At 42.4% G+C, this 22488-nt stretch overlaps 1 protein-coding gene across 1 annotated transcript in view; it reads left to right on the plus strand.

The window, feature by feature from the left end:
- The first annotated feature begins 5568 nt into the window (after positions 1–5568).
- LOC118391358 (seizure protein 6 homolog) overlaps positions 5569–22488 on the plus strand; it is a 243430-nt gene continuing 226510 nt past the window's right edge. Inside the window, exon 1 of the mRNA XM_035782685.1 lies at positions 5569–5930. Within this exon, the coding sequence (XP_035638578.1) occupies positions 5846–5930 (85 nt within the window). The 5' untranslated portion in view covers positions 5569–5845. The remainder of the gene's footprint in view (positions 5931–22488) is intronic.

Consider the following 22488-nt stretch of genomic DNA (forward strand, 5'->3'; position numbering starts at 1 on the left):
TTTTGGATACTATTTATGTTTCCATATAGTATATTAGGTATCAGTGTGAATTATTTAGTCATTCAGGGTGGATTGTTAATAGAATTATATGATTAGAATGATTAGAATATTACCCTCTCAAACCATATGATTGTATGAAATTGATTAGAATCATTTGACTATTTTAATGCTGTGTGTGAGTTAGTCGGTAGAAATGTATTTGAGAGTGTAGTTCATAGTCAGAATGAATGTATTGGTGACAATATATCTAGTATCTTGATAACGGACTGTCTGAGCAAGATTCGGGGCCGACCTTGGCTGGGGCACTGAGAACTTCCCAGGGTCTCTCCCTATGTAGGCTGCGTAGCAGGACAGTGTGGGCGTATGATAACTAATGTTTTGTGTGGAAGTATGTGTGTCACTATAAAATGAAGGTCTTTGTACTGTGCACGCCAGAACGTTCCCGCGAATAAACCTTTTTGACTATTCTAGCTGGGCCTCTGTCTGTTTCATTCGACCAGGATCTTACAAATGCTGATTTGCAGACAGAGTAATATAATTAAATTGGGTTATGTACCTGGAGAACATAATTCTCTTATCAGGTAAGTAAGAGGCCCTCTGATACAATGTGACATCGTGTTTTCTTGTTTGGCTGAAAGCCTAACAGTACAAATAAACATCTAAAACATTGCATCCAGTTTCCATATTTTGTTTGTCAGTTGCACGTGACATGAAACACGGTGAGCCCTTAACAATACGATAAATGCTTTTAACATCCTGCCATCTAAGATGACCTTAATGCTTGTAACAGCACACCACTGATGTGGCTCATTACCTTGAGACACTGGTCATTTCATTTCACAGGCTTAGTTTTCATCAGCTGCCTTGACCGCCTGCCCATTAACTAAATGAAGGCTTGGCTGCAAATGTCTGACTCCAAGCAAGACCTCCGGCTTGCTTAGCTGGGCCAGTGAGCTTCACTGACGGGGTACCACACATTCCAAATGAAAGCCTGACTCAGCCGGAAAGGGGGAAAGTGGGTGGGTGGGTGAGAGAGAGAGCGACAAAGAGAGAGAGAAAGAGACAAACCGAGAGAGAGAGAGAGTCAAACAAATTGAGTGAGAAAGTGACAGAGGGGTATCTCTGCGATGACCGTGACATTCAATTTACATACATTACCGTCACACAGCCACAGGAAATATAATAGACATACAATAAGACCCAGCAGACACTCCCAACCAGTGAGGTCTTCGTGAGTGTCCACATCGGTGTCCACGTCACTAAGGATCTATCATGGTCCACATACATCAACACAGTCATGAAGAGGACACGACAACGCCTCTTCCCCCTCAGGATTCGGGAAATTATTTTGCATGGGCCCTCAGATCCTCAAAAAGTTCTACAGCTGCACCATTGTGAGAATCTTTACTGGTTGCATCACCGCTTGGTATGGCAACTGCTTGGCATCCGACCGTAAGGCGCTACAGAGGGTAATGCATGTGGCCCAGTACATCACTGGGGCAGAGCTCCCTGCCATCCAGGACCTGTATAGCAGGCGGTGTCAGAGGAAGTCCCTAAATATGGTCAAAGACTCCAGCCACCCAAGTCAGAGACTGTTCTCTCTGCTATCGCACGGCAAGCGGTACCGATGCACCAAGTCCGGAACAAACAGGACCCTGAACAGCTTCTATCCCAAGCCACAAGACTGCTAAATAGTTAGTGCAAAAAGAGCCAAAGAGTATTTAACTAACTTTTTTGACTCATCACATACGCTGATGTTACTGTTTATTATCTGTCACTGTATTCCTATTTACTGTATATGTACATATCGACGTCAATTACCCCTGCACATCGACTTGGTACTGGTACCCCGTCTATGTAGCCAAGTTACTCATTGTGCATTTATTTCACTTTAATTGTCACGTGTTATACTTTTCTATTATTTCTCCCTTTTCTTTCATTGTTGGGAAGGGCCTGTAAGTAAGCATTTCACTGTTAGTCCACCTATCATTTGATTTGATTGAAGTGGAGACATCTCTTCAAGAGGTGTGACGGTGTAGGCAGGCGCTGTCTAGTCATCATGACACATCCCACCTTTACTTATACACGAGAATGACTGGAATGTCTAAAACAAATTGTTGTGGAGCAGCTAGCAGAGAGAGTAAAAACATGTAGCTCCATGTACATTATGGATAAGTTTGGTTGAACCTTTTACTGCAGTGGGCTAATTCAGGGTCACACAGTGTTTTCTTGGTAGTCTTAAACAAATCTACTTTGAAACAAAGGTATACACCTCACACATGTGGTTATAGGCAAAAAAAGAAGACACCTGTACCATGTAGAGAGTTTGCATCTCAATTTTACACTTTATATACATCACAGAAGACTGACATATAACAAAGCAGTTTGACATAGAAATGCTGGATTTTTGGCATTAAAAAATCAATAAAAAAAGATTTGTTACGAAATGATGAAACATATTAACACATTCCACACACAAGGCCACTGGGTAATTTGACTGCACCAAAGGGCTACTATGTCTCTAGTTAGGCATGATGATGAAAAAACACTAGAGTATCTTGCATTCCTGGTACATTAGATACGATGGGACTTACTGTTATCCTGTAGTTCCTGCTTCCAAGTCTTGTCTTTTATTTTTTCTTGTGAATTGATTTTCTCCTGTTCTATCTTGCATGATGGACTACCTGTACAGATGTCGGATCTTACTTTGAGCCAGTTTGCTACAGCAGGAAAATAATCCTGTAGCTACAGGAAATTATGAATTATTATGTGGATTATAATTAATGGATGTTTTTTTGGAGTTTATACATTTTTTGTATAAACTGCTACAAGTCTGAAATGTTAGAGTGGAAATTACAAACTTTAGTAGCCTTTTTCATCCTCAAATACAGTGCCAATACTGTATGTAACTTGTTGGGCGACCTGACCAAATTCACATAGAAATGTGAGTAATAGATCTATCATTCTACTTGAAAGCAATCTAAGAAGAGGTAGATGTGCACTATTTCTATACTTCCGTTCTTAAGTTTTTAAGACTTTTGGGCCTTTTACTTTCAGTTTTGTTACATCAGCTTCAACAACAATATTTTTTATTATAGAAAATAGATTTCACAGTGGTGTACATGGTACAATGATTCTCTACACTATACTATCTTATTTTGCCACATGAACTGAAATTGGACAAAGTATTAGAGTTTTAGCAACCAGCAATGGTTTCTGCATAGTGCAACTTTAAATGTCCTGCATTTCAGGAAAGTTCAACTGCAACAGGTTAATCAAATTAGACCCTACATCTGTAGCTGCCTGTACACCATTTCAGTTCCTGTACTACTTTATCTGCCAACACATGGTTACTGTTACTTTATGAGGGAGCATTGAGGCTGAATATCATATGCAGTGTAATGATGCCATCCATGTGGTGTCAGCTCAATACTGCCAAGGTGAGATTCACACTCCGATCGATGTGTTAAGACATTCAGCTTATAGACCAGAGTCAGGGCTGAGGTGCTATAAACAGACAGAAAAATAAATCCACCTCACCAAACGAGCATGAAAAGAAGAACCTAGTGAACTTCTGAATGAAGGCTATGACTACATTTGACAACACAGGGCAAATGAGGCTCAGGCAAGTTAAAATGCATCAAGACGAGGCTAACCAACCAATTAATACCTTATCATTGATAAAAAAAAGTTGCCTGAAGGCTACACATGTTCTTCATCACATACAGTGCATTCGAAAAGTGTTCAGACCCCTTGACTTTTTCCACATGTTGTTACGTTACAGCCATATTCTAAAATTGATTAATTTAATTGTTTTCCTCGTCAATCTACAGGAACATACAGAAATACCTTATTTACATATGTATTCAGACCGTTTGCTATGATACTTTAAACTGAGCTCAGGTGCATCCTGTTTCCATTGATCATACTTGAGATGTTTCTACTTGATTGGAGTCCACCTGTGGTAAATTCAATTGATTGGATATGATTTGGAACGGCACACACCTGTCTATATAAGGTCTAAGTTGACAGTGCATGTCAGAGCAAAAACCAAGCCATGAGGTCGAAGGAAGTGTCCATAAAGCTCAGAGACAGGATTGTGTCGAAGCACAGATCTGGGGAAGGGTACAAAAAATGTCTGCAGCATTGATGGTCCCCAACAAACACAGTGGCCTCTATCATTCTTAAATTGAAGAAGTTTAGAACCACCGAGACTCTTCCTAGAGCTGGCCGCCCGGCTAAACTGAGCAATTGGGGGAGAAGGTCCTTGGTCAGGGAGATGACCAAGAAACCAATGGTCACACTGACAGAGCTCCAGAATTCCTCTGTGGAGATGGGAGAACATTACAGAAGGACAACCATCTGTGCAGCACTCCACCAATCAGGTCTTTACGGAAGACATACATTATGCCAGACAGAAGCCACTCCTCAGTAAAAGGCACATGACAGCCCACTTGGAGTTTTCTAAAAGGCACCTTAAGGACTCTCAGATCAAGAGAAACAATATTCTCTGGTCTGATGAAACCAAGGTTGAACTCTTGGCCAGATGCCAAGCGTCACGTCTGGAGGAAACCGGGCACCATACCTACAGTGAAGCATGGTGGTGGCAGGGACTGGGAGAGTAGTCAGGGTTGAGGGAAAGATGAGTGAAGCAAAGTACAAAGAGATCCTTGATGAAAACCTTCTCCAGAGCGCCCAGGACTTCAGACTGGGGCGAAGGTTCACCTTCCAACACGACAACGACCCTAAGCACACAGCCAAGACAACGTATGAGTGGCTTTGGGACAAGTCTCTGTTTGTCCTTGTGTGGCCCAGCCAGAGCCTGGACTTGAATCCGATCGAACATCTTTGAAAAGACCTGAAGATAGCTCTGCAGCGACACTCCCCATCCAACCTGCCAGAGCTTGAGAGGATCAGCAGAGAAGAATGGGATAAAATCCCCAAATACAGGTGTGTCATACCCAAGAAGTCTCAAGGCTGAAATTGCTGCCAATGGTGCTTCAACAAAGTACTGAGTAAGGGGTCTGAATACTTATGTCGTGATATTTTTCTAATATATATTTTTATACATTTGCATTTTTTTTTAAATCTAAAAAGCTGTTTTCACTTCGTCATTATGGGGTATTGTGTGTAGATTGATGAGGGAAAGGTTGTAATGTAACAAAATGTGGAAAAAGTCAAGTGGTACGAATGCTTTCCTGAATCCACTGTATGAGCGTTGCTCTTTATTATTTGTTGCCCTTTTAAGTATTCAGTGAATGGATGATGACAGACAGGTCAAATATTACAGAGAAAAATATGAGTTATTCTATGTGTTATATAAAACATTTCACCCTTACTATGATTGAAATTATAGTTTTGATTATAGGCTGATCATCTCAAAATTAGAGCAATAACATGCATGAATATATCCTATAATTATTGACATTTTTGAAATATCTAACCACAAAAAGGCGTGTGATTTGTTGCTCATCACAAATGCACTGTCCAAATACGGAGTGGTAACTTTTCCATGGAGCGGAAGTTGTACCGTTTGCTGACGCTAGGAGCTGTCCATGGTGCTGAAGCTTCTGCGGCGTGCTAGCTGTCCTGAAGGTGCTGACAGCACAGAGAGCCAGCAATCCGCTTACTGAGCGTTACAATTAAACGGACTCTGCGTTTCAGTTGATTCTTGTCAGATCTGCTCATTGCTCGACTTGCTAAATAAGTGCAAAAGCAGCACGGCTTTCTCTGTGTTTTACAGACTTCACGGACGTTTTATTATTCGTTTGCTTATTTTGCTCCGGAAAGTATTTAATGCAAGGACGTATTCTGTGATCAGAGAGGCACTTCGACTTCAGTAGACATGTGTATGAGAAGAGACTACCAATTACACGTCATCGTTACGGTGTTGGTTCTCGCTGCTGCGGTGACAAACACACATGGACAAGGTAAGAAATAGATTCAGTCCTACGTGGAGTTTTTAATGTCAATCAGAGTAGTCTATTTGTGATCTCAGCCCGTACGGCTCCGCGTACTGTACCATGCCACACAGCTCCTGAAACCAGATCTACAAGTGTGTTTGTGCTTTCAGTAGTTATATATTTATATGCCTAAGTCCATTAAGGGTATGACTCGCTCTATTCTGTCCCTGATGTCCTCACATGCATCGTTGTCTGTCTACAATAAATAAAAATACTAAAAAGCCCAAAGCACTTGAGGGAAGCAGAAAGAAAAAGTCGCAGCCTAGCATATTTTAGGTTACTTACATACTTTCAAGGCATTACGTAATGTTTTGCTATTTTATACTTGAATATGTTTGCATCATTGTATCAATTGAATCAAGCTAGAGCTAGTCATAATAAACTCTGACACCAAAAGTTAAGCAAGCCCTTTAAAAATGTAATATAAACTATTAAAGATAATTACATAGACATATAATACTAAACATAATATATGCCATTTAGCAGACATAAAACATAAAATTCACTCTCAGTTAACATAGTTAATCATCGTCTTGCTTGATTCAAATAAATTGGAAAAGGGTCTCGTGAAACCCATTTTTGGAGTAAAGTACTTAACCTACTTACTACCACAACAAGTTTGTTTAGGTTTTTGGCAACTAGAATCAGAGGGTTTTCAATGCAACTGTAATGGAATGGAATATAATATTAATGGAAATAAAATACTGCCATTCTGATTAAGAAAACATAAATGAAAAGTAAAATTGGATCAAATAACATAACAAACAATTAGGAGTCGCCTAAAACTAAAATGAACGCAACACTGGGGTGAGCAGCCCTTTATTATTTGTGTGTGAGAGTGGCAGACAGTAACGAGAGACTGATCCTCAGGAATCACTGAAGATTACTGACCGAACTGTTTGACATAGATTATTGGTACTGCGGGAAGCGCCTCTCTACCTATTTACACAGTGCAATGGTCTTACTTAACATCAACATAAAAAAAATGGAGTTTATGCATTTTTAGATGATTGTCATTAAAGGTATAAAAAAAACTACAGCTTTTTAAAAACATTTTGACAACCCTGTTTGTAAGCGTTCAAATGATACCAAACTCAAATATGTATATTTTCAGTAATGAAGGCTTGGATGTCTCATGGTAGGGAGGGGTATGCTAAAGGGGTCAACTTTGAGCACCTATATCTCCTGAATGTTTAGGCATACAGGCCCAAAAAGTGACTATCTTGTCGTTTCTACAATGTGCAAAGATGTAGGGAAGGTTTCGTTGGAATCAAAAGGGGTGCCGAATGGAACGACCCATAAATACAGCAGCATCACTTGCTCACCGCTCACCACTCCACACTACAGGGAGAACAAAATGCACACAGTGTTTTTAAAGCAATGTAACCTTTGGCAGTTTCCATTAGTGCATTCAGGGCTGCAGCTATTCAACAATAACAATAAGCAGAATAAATGTGCATGTTGTGTTTTCTATGTGAAACTTGAGCAGTGCTTTTAATGCTTCAGACTTTCAAGAAGCAGAAAACCAAGCCTTGTGCATTACTTTGTATGGTTGAAGTCAGCCTGGATTCAAAGATTTGGTTAGAGACAAATAGCCTAACACCTTGAATTACAATGGTGTGATTACTGCTCAGTGATCAGCATCTATCTTAAGCTATTGTATGGTCTGACCTTTCACCTTTATTCTTTGTCTTTAAAGAGAGGGAACATGAATGCCATTCATGCTCTTTATAATACACTGGCGCGAGCACATGCACACACATTTGTGTTTCCAACATTTTTACAGTAATTCAGAGTGTGTTTGTAACAGTGTTCCACATTATCTGAATGTTTTATTGTAACATGTGCGGTATGGGATCTAGAAGATTGGATTTGGGGATGTTTTATGTATCCTGCAGCTCATTAAATGAATTACGAGCCCCTCCTGGTTGATGGAGATGTCCTTGACACGCCACTGTTGGTTTGAATGTTGTACTAAAGATGAAAGCCTATGATTAGAATAATGAGCTATTGAAGCCTCGTTGTGGAAGAATGGAGGATTATTACCCATGTGCTGGATGTTGGCTCAGCGGCTGCAATACGCCTGGAAACGGGTACTTATTACTCTAAAGAGTTCAAATCCATTTAGATTGTATGACAGAGGTTTTCACTGAAAGTCCATCTTTCATTTTTGGCCTTTGGGGACACAGATATCCACCCCCAGTTTTGTGGGAGCTTGATATTGAGATTGGGTGGGAGCAGCCAGTTCCACTTTCAGATAGATATACTGTAGACAACAAACAAAACCAAATGTAGAAAACAACTGAGAAAATGAAATATTGTCAACTTCTCATCCTAATAGAATTCCAAGCTAATTTAAGTTGATGTACTTTAAAATGATAGCATGCAGTTTTGCACTCTATAGCCTCAAAAAGACATAAAGCCACCATGAATATAATCACGGATAGAGCATTTTAGATAAACGGTTGACGCCCGCACCTCATCTCAAAGCGAGGAGAGAAAGCTTGTCATTCATGGTGATCCACAGTAATCGTTTCCTCTCAGTGTTTTTTAGGGAGGGGTAGGGGAGGGCGGGTGGGGGGGGTGCAGCGGACGTCCCATTCAATTAAACTGCACACCCTTGAATTCTGATCATCCTGTAATTTCATAGGAGGGGATAGAAAATGTTCAACACCTGTTTTTTGAATTACTGGTGATTAACTTCATCAAGGGCTATTCAGCATCTGCACGCTGTCATAATTAGTTTCGCTTTCCTTCAGCTTGTCAATTGTAAATGAGAGTCATTATGCCAGAATGCCCCGTTTTCCGGGCTTGGCACCTGACAGAGCCGTTGCCTGCCTCTCTGCCTCTCTCGGCCTCCCAGGTGGAGCATACAGCCTGGCTAAATGCTGGCATTTTCAGCTCTCCATGTGCAAATGCTTTCTGCTCTCACTGTATGTCATGTGCACTCTAATGTGAGTCATCTTTTCAAATGTGGATTCAGAGGTTTATGTTTCTGTGGAAACTATTCTGTAAATATCTTGTTTACTGAATCTTTGTTTTTAGGCTGCAATGATTCTGTCACTTGGACATTTTGTTGCTGTATTTTTTCAGTGTAAAATGAATTCAGTTTCTCTTGTACAGCTAAATAAGGGGTGGCTTTGTAGTCAAAACCTTAGCCTAGAGAGGAGCATGGATATAACGATGTGCGCTGAGAGTCGGGAAACAAGTTCAAGGAGTGAGTGTTTTAATAAATAAACACAACATAATACAAAATAAGAAGAATGAACAATGCACAGACATGACACAGGAACAGAAACAGTGACGCCTGGGGAAGGAACCAAGGAAGGAATCAAGGAGGTGATAGAGTCCAGGTGAGTCTGACGCGCAGGTGTGCATAATGATGGTGACAGATGTGTGCCATAATGAGCAGCCTGGTGACCCAGAGGCCGGAGATGGAGCACACATGACAATGGAACCTTTTAGGCTGTTTACCATTCCTTCACTCTAAGTGGCCCTGGGTATGGCTCTTTGGTGATAGATACGGATTTGATGAGCAGGTTCTTCAGGAGGACTTAAAATCCATTTTCAGATTGTGATGGTTCCTCTCATCGCTCTCCTAGTTATCTCCAGTGGGATGAAGCACATTTAGAAGGGTTCACACCGACCGCAGCCCTTTTCACAAGTGGCGTGCGTTCAGTGGAGGAACTAAAAAATCTCTTCAGGAGCAGATGCCATCACTCACAGCCAATCATTTTATGATATATCACTCTCAACAGAGATGACTGGGGAAAGAAGCAGTTAAGAGAGGGTCAGGGATTGAATAAGATTAAGTGGATTCTCCCTCCCTCTCTGCCTCTCATGTCCACCTCCATTTGACATCTGACCTCCCTCAGATGCCTGCTGCTACTTTGTCAACGCAGAGCAGAATGGGCTGAGTTTCCAGCTGTTGTCCCTTAGGCCTGTTGCCTTATCGATCCTACTTCCACTCTCCCACTAAAAAACAGTCAGTGTGGTGATCCCCCCGCAGTGTTCATGCTCTGCCAGGCTGCGTACACACCTCTCTAATCAGGAGTGGCGTGTGCAGAGGAGCTGGTTCTCTGAAACGATTAAGCACAGGGACAGCTGCAGCTCTCTTCCCCCTGTTCTGAACGCCAGATCCCATCTAGAAAGCACTTAATCTGGGTCGGCACAGAGGCCCCAGCTGGGTCGGGTAGAGCCATGTGGAAGGCAGCAGGTAATAGCCTGTGTAATGTGTTTGGAGGAGTAGCTTTAGTATTCACAGCCAGCGTTGACCTCAGCCAGGCAGGGCCACCCCCACAGTAACTTCCTCTGAAAAGATGTAATTGAATTCATCAGGAAGGGTAAACATATTCTAAGTAGCAGAGTAAGATAATGATGTTGTGGATAGATCAAGGAAGGGGATAGCAGCTTTACAAGTAATTGAAAATTGGCAAAGCCAAACACAAACATTAGGATTGGTAATGTGTCTGACTTACACAACTGCTTTTTCAGAAAAGCTAGCTAATGCTACTATACTTTGTGGCTGATTCAGATGGCAGATTAGTTTTTATCGACTACTAAAATTCTCACTTCAATCACTCCCCCTTCACAAAACTGATTTATATTTGAGGATAATCTATGTTATGTGATTAGGAGGCAGTTGTGCTAGTTTAGAAACACCACATTTCACATAAACACACATACATACACATGCACACACACTTGCACAGGTACACATTCAGACAACGATTGCAATCAGACAAAGCAGAATATTTGCTTTTGGTGATGTGTTTTTATAGATATTGCTGTGGAAGTACAAAACAATTCCGGGTGTTATCTCAAACTAACTGACCATTGAATAGTTTTCTTTCCTGAGTAGCAGGCAGTCCTGTGGATGTCTATCCATCCAATAATTTTAAGAAAAGAAAATGTTTTAGTTTATTTCCAACATCACACTTCTTCTTGCCACACATCTCTTAAATGTGTTGTTGCCCCGACTGTATATTTGCTGGTCTTTTCCATTACGGGACAGTGCCACTCCGCTCCTGCTATTTACCTCCTAGCTCTCTCCTTACCAACAGGGCTGTGATGTGGTTGTGGTTGTGAGCCTGTCATTCCTGTGTTTAGAGGTATTTAACCATGATCCCAGATGTATGGATAATTGAGAAGTCCTCACATCTGCTGCCATGTCAGAAATATTGAACATTGTCACTCAGGGCAACCGTGGGGCAGCTTAGTTGTCTTGTCTTTTCCAGTCAGTCATTAGATAACAGTTCAGGAAGGAGGAAGACCCTCTGACTCATGCAGAGCGCTCCATCCACCATACCTGTTCTGTTCTGTCAGTGCAGATTGTGCAGACTGTTCAGTGAGTGGCCCGTAATAAGGACGCACCTCTCTAGAAGTTGATTAGTTAGCAGTGGACCTTGATCTCTGTTAGGCTGTTAGGCCATTATATTGATTGGTCTGTTTGGCCCAAAGCTGTCTGTCTGTGGTACTGCTGCATCCAAAACAATGCCTGGACTATTTTAGGTTCTAATGAGTCTGAAGCCCAGCTGAGGATCCCTGTGTCCATCACTGTTGTTGATCAAATAAAAACATAGACATGTATTCTGTTGATTTAGTTATTATATCATAGCTTTCAATCATTTTCATATGCATGTTTTCATCACTGGTTTGACTAATTGTTAAGCCTTTTGGTTAACTAATACAAGGTTTTCCCACTCGGCACACACTCGTTGAATTAACGTTGTTTCCACGTCATTTCAATGAAATCTGTGTCCAGTGGGTTCTCTCATATGGTGGATTTGGTTACATGTTGTTCTACTTGTAAATAACACCCCAATCATAAAGGATTGGTAGGCATTTCAATGGATAGTGTCTTTGGACTGTTCATAGCATTCACATTAAAACAAAACTACACACTCCCAGGACATCCACAGCCTAGATTTTTGTAGAGCGGCCACTGCAGTTGATAGGATTGCATCTATGTGGTGAGATGAGAGTCTGGTGTAGTATAGCCTTCCTGCTCAGCCAGCGCCAGCAGCTCCCTGTGCCACTGCTCTGACGAGCAATGAGATAAACAGCTCTAAATGTCTATGTGCTGAACCTCCCTCTCTCTCCATTGCCAATGCTTTGGAAAACCGAGAAAGAGCTGCGTTCCCGATGTGATTATAGCGTATGTGGAATAGTATTCTTCTCTCCAGCCATGTGTATTTATTATTTATTTATCTATCTGCTCTCCTTTGTAGGTGAATTTGATCGGCCTACTTCACTTCGACGTGGCTTTGAGTGGATGGCTCTCCAAGTTTATGTGTTTTTATTTTCTCAAGCTAAATGATTCACAGGAAGAAAATAGAGGGGAAGGAGAACGGCTTGGAGAAATGTGTTTGTTTTATTGCCTTTCACTCGTCCTTGAGCCACTGTGCTTTGGGTATTCAATGAAATGTGAGTGTGTTATTTTCCTTATCTCTGCCTCCACACCCAAATAACATAGAGAAGTTAGGTTATCTGTTTGGTGTGTGTGAAGCAGGCCACTACAGACAACCACTCAGACTACACCTTCACATTTTGTAATCATAAATCTTCATAGATCATTGGTTTTAATGTGCTTGTTTGAACAGTTATTATTAGCTGTACACCTTGTCAATAATTGATTTAATACAATTTAGTCCGCAATGTATTTGACTATGGATTACTGAAGTGTGATTTCCTTAAGTAAAGACTAGAACATCACTGTATCCAACACGCCTGACCATGGTGGTAAATGTTGTACTCTTGCATCTTCATTTGGTATCTGCCATATTTGATTCACTGTTTAGAAAATATTGCAATATACAGAGCAATACTATATGTCTACACATATGCCTTTTGCAGATGACGAAAAAGTATGTGTAGGTCAGTGTGTGTGTATGCATGTATGAACGCTGGAGGTCTGCAGCCATATAGTGCAGTGAGTGTGTGCCCCCGGGTGTTTTCTGACTGATTCTCCATGTAGCCAGGCCTATGACTGCAGCGTGTTGTCGCAGAAATCTAATCTTGTCACATCAAACAAGGCCCCTGTCCTCTGCCCCAGCACAATGGAACAGACCAACGGCTCCTGGCCGACGAGCTATTCTTCTGTTCGGACCTGTCATTTGAATGGCAGATGACTCCCCGTGAGTCAGTGAGTCAGTCAGTCATAGGAGAGACAAAGAGAGAACAGGGACAATCATCACACAGATGGCCTCGCCCCACCGCCTCTGGAGAGACACACGCCAGACAGCTTGTATTACAGCGTTTAGTCTGGAGAGAAATGTGGAAGCAAAATGTTTTCTTCATTGAGCATTTTGCATGTTATTTATTTATTTGACTATTTCCGTGATGAAATACACCCACTTAGTTTTTTTGCTCTGTGATTTGCATATTCAGCTTGTGTTTGTCCTGTTGTGAAAAGGAAAAAACAAGTGTCAGTGAGCTTGTTATCTTCTGTCAACCCATCCCTAAGTTGTGTGCCGGTTAAGGTGTCAGTACCAATCAAATAGGGGATGGTCATCAGAGGAGCTGAGGGTTAGACCCTGTCATGGACAGTCAGATGTGGGGTCTGGATGGATGAGCTCACTGGGACATGGTCCAGATGTACCTTGGAAGTATCTGTCTAACCCTGTTTTTATCAGATATAAAGGTAAGACCCAGATGCAGACCACGTTGAATAAACAATAGTTTAATAATCCCACAGGGGCAGGCAATAGATAGGTAAAGGCAGGCAGGGATCAGTAGACCAGAGGCGGGGCAACGGTACCAGACGGCAGGCAGGCTCAGGGTCAGCAGAGGTCAATAATCCAGAGGGGAAGGAGGGGCAACGGTACCGGACGGCAGGCAGGCTCAGGGTCAGCAGAGGTCAATAATCCAGAGGGGAAGGAGGGGCAACGGTACCGGACGGCAGGCAGGCTCAGGATCAGCAGAGGTCAATAATCCAGAGGGGCAACGGTACCGGACGGCAGGAAGGCTCAGGGTCAGCAGAGGTCAATAATCCAGAGGGGAAGGACGGGGGAACGGCAGGGGCTCAGGGTCAGCAGAGGTCAATAATCCAGAGGGGAAGGAGGGGCAACGGTACCGGACGGCAGGCAGGCTCAGGATCAGCAGAGGTCAATAATCCAGAGGGGAAGGAGGGGCAACGGTACCGGACGGCAGGCAGGCTCAGGGTCAGCAGAGGTCAATAATCCAGAGGGGAAGGAGGGGCAACGGTACCGGACGGCAGGCAGGCTCAGGGTCAGCAGAGGTCAATAATCCAGAGGGGAAGGAGGGGCAACGGTACCGGACGGCAGGCAGGCTCAGGGTCAGCAGAGGTCAATAATCCAGAGGGGAAGGAGGGGCAACGGTACCGGACGGCAGGCAGGCTCAGGGTCAGCAGAGGTCAATAATCCAGAGGGGAAGGAGGGGCAACGGTACCAGACGGCAGGCAGGCTCAGGATCAGCAGAGGTCAATAATCCAGAGGGGAAGGAGGGGCAACGGTACCGGACGGCAGGCAGGCTCAGGGTCAGCAGAGGTCAATAATCCAGAGGGGAAGGAGGGGCAAAGGTACAGGTTGGCAGGCAGAGTGGTCAGACAGGTGGGCTCAGAGTCAGGACAGGCTAAGGTCAAAACCAGGAGGGCGAGAGAAGAGAGACTGGGAAAAACCAGGAGCTAAAACACTGGTTGACTTGTTGAACAAGACGAACTGGCACAGACAGACAGAAAACACAGGTATAAATACACAGAGGATAATGTGGAAGATGGGCGACACCTGGCAGGGGGTGGAGACAATCACAAAGACAGGTGAAACAGATCAGGGTGGGACAGTTTTATAGTCTCTTCCATTAGACTACAGGCCTGTTACAGTAACACTCAGCAGTCAGACTGGCAGAGCACAGATAAACAGAATACTGCAATCTACTGGTCCGACACAACTGTTGCAACTTTAATGGGTTACAGAGTTAATTCATTGAGATGTATCTAAACATATTATTTACAGTGATTTACATGTAGAAGAGTAATTGTATTAGAATTCATGTGATGAAGATTAAGAGTATTATGTACATTTCTGTTGCATTGGTTAGTATTGGATTACGATATTGACTGAAAGCCCCAGAATGCTTTGCAACAAGAAGTGGAAAGAGAGAATGAGAATGGTCCAGTTATGAACACGTGTCAAGTGATTAGCCTGGTTTTCATTAGCAACTTTGTTTATTATTTTGTATTTTTTATTAAGTGATAAAATGCAACGTGAACAAGTATTACCAAAATAAGCTTTCATCTTATAACCGATGTCCCAAGTCATTACTTTTAAGATGGTTATTCTATACCAATGCTGAAAAGTTTGTTAGTTAGATTTGCGTTCAAAAGTAAAGGTCATTTCTGATTGAGCCGACATACGCAGTGTTTACCCTGAATGCAGTCTCCGCGGCCTTTAATTGCCTATCGTGCTTTAAAGCGGATCTTCATCGTTACAGATTGAATAGAGCCCCTTAGTCTGTGTTTGGGAGTGGTGATTAGTGAGGAAGAGGATAGAGGCTCACTCTACGAGGAACCACAACAATGGGCACTTCATTAAAATCACTGTCACTTTTTGTGTCAGTTTATTTATCATGATGAAAGGTCTATTATAGTAATGTGAAGGGAACACAGATTGCAACACTGAGCTGTTCTCTTCCCAAGATGATTTTAAGAGAACATTGTGCTGAGAAAGGAGGATAGTGGGGACTGGGGAGTATTGAGAGTTACAAGGTGAGTGTGTCTAAGGAGTTTATAATAATAATATATGCCATTTAACAGATGCTTTCATATATTTTACGTGTGGGCCCTGGGAATCAAACCCACAATTCTGACATCACAAGCAATGTTCTATCAAAAACAATTTTTGCTACTGAGCAAATTTCAGGTCTGCTGAGTGCAAACTTCAACTTTGTGAAAAATCTGTGTGACTTCCAGAGTGTGTTTACTGTGAACACTGAGGCTGTACCCGCTTTAAGCTACAGTTATAACAGTGGACAAGTAGGCTACTGTGGCTACTCGATCATAATGTAGGCCTATCAGAGAGGCCTACCATCAAAAACAAAGCACAAAATGCATCCCTTGACATTTTAACATAGAAATAGCTGCCTACAGTAACAGCCAATATGTGGTGTTCAATGTAGGCCTACATGCAGGGCTTGACATTAACCTGTTTATCCACTTGTCCTTCAGACAAGAAGGTGACTGAAAATGTTGTTGTGTTGTTTGCTGCAAGAAGCCACTTTACAAAATAAAATGCTTTATTATTCCCATACCATTATTACAGAGAATCAGACAAATGATGCTATCCTCTTCCTATTGGCTATTTAGCTAATTCAAGATTGCCTCAAAATACAACACCGCCGCTTTTCAAAGATTTCTAGAAATGTACACAAAATGTGTTTTGTGCTCTTGTAGGAAGCAATCACTCCCTTATTGCTACAAATAATCTAAAACTGGGCTAATAAATCACTAACGAGCACAGGATATGAACAAAATGTGCACACGTGGCTACATGAAGTTCTCGCTTTGATCTCAAAACAAGCGCAGCTACTCACGACCGCTCATGCTGTAAACACAGTCCAGTTAAAAGTAAATGGCACAGATCCATATATGACAATCGTCTATTTGCATATAGGCCTACTGCCACACCGGTCTGTGTAGAGTACAGGCTGAGTAGTGCGTGTCAATGCAATAGAATCCTACTCCAATGTGTACGACACAATTTCTTGCATAGATCGTTTTGTTTTGGTATGTTGCAATGAAAGTGGCTTATATTGCATTGATTCGATCACAATTACCACAGTAAAGGGAAACGCTGATAGTGTTAACAGGGAAAACTCTAGAACAGTGGTCACCAACCTTTCTGAGTCAAGATCACCTTGAGTCAAAATTAATGCTGAGATCTAACACTCATATTTTTATTAACATGACTTTAAAAAAACCTAAGCCTATGCAACATTAACCAATGAAAAACAGTACCGTATCAATGAGGTTTGTGCAGTACGCTGTACATTACATTATCACCACATTTGGGCTTTTCTTGAATTGCTCAGGCCACTTAAAAAATATATATATTTCAAAATTGGAGGTAGGCCATATGATGACATCGGTATTAGATCCATTGTTGTATTATTTGTGAAGCACAGCTGAGTGAGAAAACATTTAAAGAATTTGCTTTTAATTTTAATTTTACTGAGTCCACTTCTCAACATCCCTCCGCTCTCCCTTTCCTCCACTGACTCTGATCAAAAATGGACACTGTCTTTCAGCTGATGGCAAAACTCGAGTCGCACTGCATTATTTCTCCCTCATGCACAAATTCATATTGTTACTCCTATGAACAGAGAAAGTAAAATCTTCCTCTCTATTAAAAAAGACCCAAGCCGCTAATAATAACAACGCAGGCCAATAGATACACTTTCCTACTCATTCATTACTGCTGCAGTGCTTGTTGTGGCGCCGAGTGGAAATAGGAAGAACACCCATTTTATAGCTTATAAATGTGTTGAATACAAAGTGTTGACAGTGCTGAGTAAGAACATCTGGGCCCAGCGGAAGGCAGTGTTTGTACCTTCAGACACATGGAATGGTTCAAAATGGCAACATTTTTCCTGACCGGCATGAGCAGGGCAGCTGAATCGGGTGCACCTACCGCAAACAGCCCGAGACTAAAAATAAATAAATAGGAACACAAGGCTTTATCATTTGTTTTTTTTACAGAAATGTTAGGTGATTGACCGGTTGGTGACCACTGCTCTAGAAAGTTGAGTGAAGTTCAATCTCATGCTTCTCTCTGAGGGCTGATATTTCTGTGAGGCAGTCCTGGAAGAGCTGTGCAGGTGTGCACGTGTGCAATTTAGAGGGAACATTGGTTACAAGCACCATGCTCTACCAATTGCACCATGCAGAACCACTGCAATTCAGGACAAACTGAGCCATACAGGAGTCTCTGGTCTGCCCATGAGCCTTAGCTGTGTGTACATCTCAGGATTAAATCTGGATTATGGAGGCAAACAGAGAAAGAGGGGATGATCCTAGCCAGGGCTGGTGAGTGGGCAGCCCATGGTTCACACACAACACACTCTGGCTATATAGGATAAATAGCATGATGCTTATTTTCTTGTCTGCCTATTTGAGAAATTAACAAGCTTTATTTGTCTGATTTACCGTTACAATTGGGAGTTAGGTAAATACTAAAAATTGCCTACCATTGAGACATGTCTCAATTCAAACCCATCATAATGTCACATTGTTCTGTTATAATCTGCACCCGGCACAGCCAGAAGAGGACTGGCCACCCCACATAGCCTGGTTCCTCTCTAGGTTTCTTCCTAGGTTTTGGCATTTCTAGGGAGTTTTTCTTAGCCACCGTGCTTCTACAACTGCATTGCTTGCTGTTTGGGGTTTTAGGCTGGGTTTCTGTACAGCACTTTGAGATATCAGCTGATGTACGAAGGGCTATATAAATACATTTGATTTGATTTGTCATTGTGAGTCATTTTATGTGAATGGTGGGGAAAGTAGGGACAGCATTTTAATGGACTATAAAGGTGCCCCATAATGCATATCAGGTCCGCCCAAAAATGCAGTATGTACTATAATTGCTCTTGGTTGTTTTAACAAGCACTCAGACAAAGAAGACGTATGAAAAATGTGCTTGTACCGTCTTTGCCCTGTTGTGCCTTTCACCACTTATATCAGTAGCATCACAGACACATCTCCTGGGGCTGTTCGCAGACAGTTCTTTGAAACAACTGCTAATATGGGGAGCCCAGATGTTTATATCAGACTGGCTGAGAGACATAGGAACGAATACCGTGGCCAAGATCATCTGAAGGCATCCTTTGAGCAGACACCCTTGATGTCGCAATCCATTTTTCTCATATGCCTCCTGAATTTGCACAATTTGCTGTATTTCCCGGTAAAACGTCCCTTTCCTCCTCCCTCTCCTTTCATCAGAACAAAGGGCTGCTATCACAGTTGTCTGTCAGTGTGTGGTGTGTGGAGAGGCCAAGAGATAATGGTCCAGGTGCAGAGACTCAAATAAACAAGGCCTGTCTCTTATCATTCCTCCAAAAGACGGGGCCAGCAAAGGGGGATTCTGTCCAGTGATATCATTTTTTTTGTGCTATTTATTTACCATAAAAGCACCGGATTTCGCACAGCACTCCAAACACACACACCATAGAAGCAGCAGAAACATAGAAACACCAACTGGAGTATAACCTCTGTAATAAGAGTACAGTAGTGGAGGTATGCCTTGTATTTTCATGGTAGGAATCACACTTTGACAGAGAATCACAATTTGACAGAGAAAGAGAGAGAAGCAAGAGGGAGAGTGAAAGGAGAGACTGAGTGAGAGAGGAGAAAGGGAGAGAGCGAAAGAGAGATTGTGTGGTACAGGTCATGCCTTGCAGACTCATCTTCCCTTAGGGAGGTGGAGGTTGTGAACATGTCTGAAGTGGATCACTCCATGGTCACGCCTGTCATCCAGCTTACTGCCACTGCTCTGGGTCATTTCACGGCTCGTCATGCACAACCGTGTCTGCCCTCAGCACAGAGCCTGATGCCCTCTTTGACCTCTCCAGCTTGGGGATGACGCGTTTACTTTTTGTTTACTGCTATCGGCCAAATACAACTCCTTTATACTCACCTTCATTTTGAGAGTAAACAACAACCTTCAAGGGCTTTAAGACGCCTGAAGATCTCAACACAAAGTGTTTCTTCCTGCCTGCCACATGGCTCCAGTGCAATTACCTTGTGTTAATGAAGCTCTCCCAGTCTTGTGGCCGGGTCGCCTTCCCTGCCTCCCCCCGGCCCTCCTCAGCCCCCAGACACTCACAGTGTAATCAAACTGACGAAGGCCTCTGTTTGTGAGACGGCAGGCTGTTTACCTTTGTTGCTGTGTGGATTGACGGCCGGGGCGTCTGAACTGGCATGGCTTGATGTGAAAAGCTCCTTGGTTGCTGTGGGAGGGAGGGAGAGGCAGGCAGAAGCAGCCCTCCTCTGAGGCGGTAGGCTAACTGAGTTTGACAGAGCTGTTTCTGCTGAGGGGCTGCAGGGATGCTGCTTTGTGTCTGGATGTAGAATTGAGGAAGTTGTGAAAGGTAATGTAGAGAGAGGAGGCTCAGTCACCCCTCTGTGGACTGTCAGCATGATGAGGACAGCAGCACACCACTCACTCCTCTCTGCAGGCTTTCTGAATCTCCCCCACCATTTTTATAGGATATTACCCTCAAGTGTTCTTTATTTAAAGTTCTCAAAGGCTCTTAAAAGCATTTAGTTTGCTTTCTGTTGGATCAGGTTAAGCTGTAAGAAATAATTGTTTTCATAGCATTTAAAACAGAATTGCCCATTTTCAGTTAAATGTATCCATCCCATAACAAACAAGTGCATTAAACAGACCGCCAGACAAACAAAGTACCCTGTTTTGCTTTATGTAAGGGTCATGACAAAGGTAGGCCTACTGTACAATTCTTTATTTATCACTTATTTTGCCAGCTAAGTTGACTGAGAACACATTCTCATTTACAGCAACGAGCTGGGGAAAAGTTACAGGGGAGAGGAATGAGTAGGTGACCATGATGGTATGAGGGCCAGACCCATACTCTTACAATAAATGCCATGGGATCTTTAGTGACTACAGAGAGTCAGGACAGGAATTTAACATCCCATCTGAAAGACAGCAGCCTACACAGGGCAATATCCCAAATCATTGCCCTGGGATATTTTGTTAGACCCAAGGAAATAGTGCTTCCTACTGGCCCTCCAACACCACTTCCAGCAGCATCTGGTCTCCCATCCAGGGACTGACCAGAACCAACCCTACTTAGCTTCAGAAGCAAACCAGCAGTGGGATTAATTGTATTATGCTGCTGGCAATGTTAAGGAAGCTTGCTGTATTAGTTGGTAAGAGGCCATCCCTCCTTGATCTAACCATCTGTCCCTGGGTTTGGTCTTTCTTATCATTTCATATACCCCTAGCCATAAGATTAAGGCTACAGTGTAATGCTTTAGCCATCTCCATTTCATTTCCCAATGTCTGGGCTATAAATATCACCATTCAACTGTTCAGTGTTTTGTCCTTTGCGTTTGTCTATTCTCTGTCACGGAGTTTATGGATAATGCATCCTGTGTTTTGGGACAGAGGATTGGGCAGGCGATGAGGCACACCAGACTTTTTAGGATCAACCAGCTTGTGACTTTTACAGACTCCCAACTGCCAATGAGATTGGATTAGCCACCCACTGTATTTTGGGCTCACTTTATCCCCTTTAGAGAACAGTCAAGTAGTTTTTCCGGCCTCTTGTTCTGGTCAGGCACCCTCTCTCTCTGTTCATAACCATTTCTAGCGTCCCTCTGTAATATACTCTGTAGTAAAGTACAACAGCAGCAAGGGTAGATTATAAATACTGTCTAAAATGACTATGTTGCTACTTCCCAAAATGTGGAAGTCACCAGCTACTTAATTTGATTAGTTTCTACTTCAATTTCAATGGTATATTACTTCTGCAAGATTTTCTGCTTCTGAACTGCATGACCTTAGTTTTACCTCTAGTGTGAAAACAATAGTGGTGTATGGTTATATGAGACCCAGAATAAGTTGAAGAATAGATGAGTACGTGTCACCTCTTCCTCAAATCTCTGTCTGTCTGTCTGTCTGTCTGTCTGTCTGTCTGTCTGTCTGTCTGTCTGTCTGTCTGTCTGTCTGTCTGTCTGTCTGTCTGTCTGTCTGTCTGTCTGTCTGTCTGTCTGTCTGTCTGTCTGTCTGTCTGTCTGTCTGTCTGTCTGTCTGTCTGTCTGTCTGTCTGTCAGTGCAGGAAGAAGGTCTAATCCCTCCCAGTGGCGATTTTAGCATTTAAATCTTGTTGGGGCAAACAACAACAAAAAAAGTCTGATGCATGCTAGCAAAGCCACTACACATAAAAACATAGCTGATATGGCAGACTTGCTTAAACAAATGTGATTTCTACTGACAATTGAGATGTACAAACTATGGCATAAGGGGATGACACGCAGATAAGAGGCAATCCATAATTCCGATTAAGACATTAATGAGCAACGACGGACGTTGTCAATATAACTATTTGTTCAGCACTTTTGAAATGTACAGTGACAGAATTCAGAACATAATCCGTTCTTACAGTGCTCTCCCTGTACACGTCAGAACCATAGGATAAATACATGGGGCATATAAACAGAAAGCTTTTACAATATTCAATGATAACGTTTCTCTAAAACAGGTTATAGGCTATTTGTGCAACACTAAGTTAGAACAGTAGGCGAAATTAAGAGGTGAAAATAGACCAAATTATTAGGGTGAGGCACATTGAACACCGTTTGGGTCTTTGCGTGTCAAAAAAGACACCTCATATAACACTATTTGATGTGTTAAATAAACTTTTAATTTGACACGTCTAAAACCAATTATATTGTAGAATGTTGTGTGTTCTGAATTTGTATGTGCAAGCCAAGCACCACAACTACTATCAATAGCACTGTCAAAGCTGTACAAAGAAAAGTAGCCAAACC

The sequence above is a fragment of the Oncorhynchus keta genome, unplaced genomic scaffold (genome assembly GCF_023373465.1).
Source record: "Oncorhynchus keta strain PuntledgeMale-10-30-2019 unplaced genomic scaffold, Oket_V2 Un_contig_6244_pilon_pilon, whole genome shotgun sequence".
NCBI classification, from domain to species: domain Eukaryota; kingdom Metazoa; phylum Chordata; class Actinopteri; order Salmoniformes; family Salmonidae; genus Oncorhynchus; species Oncorhynchus keta.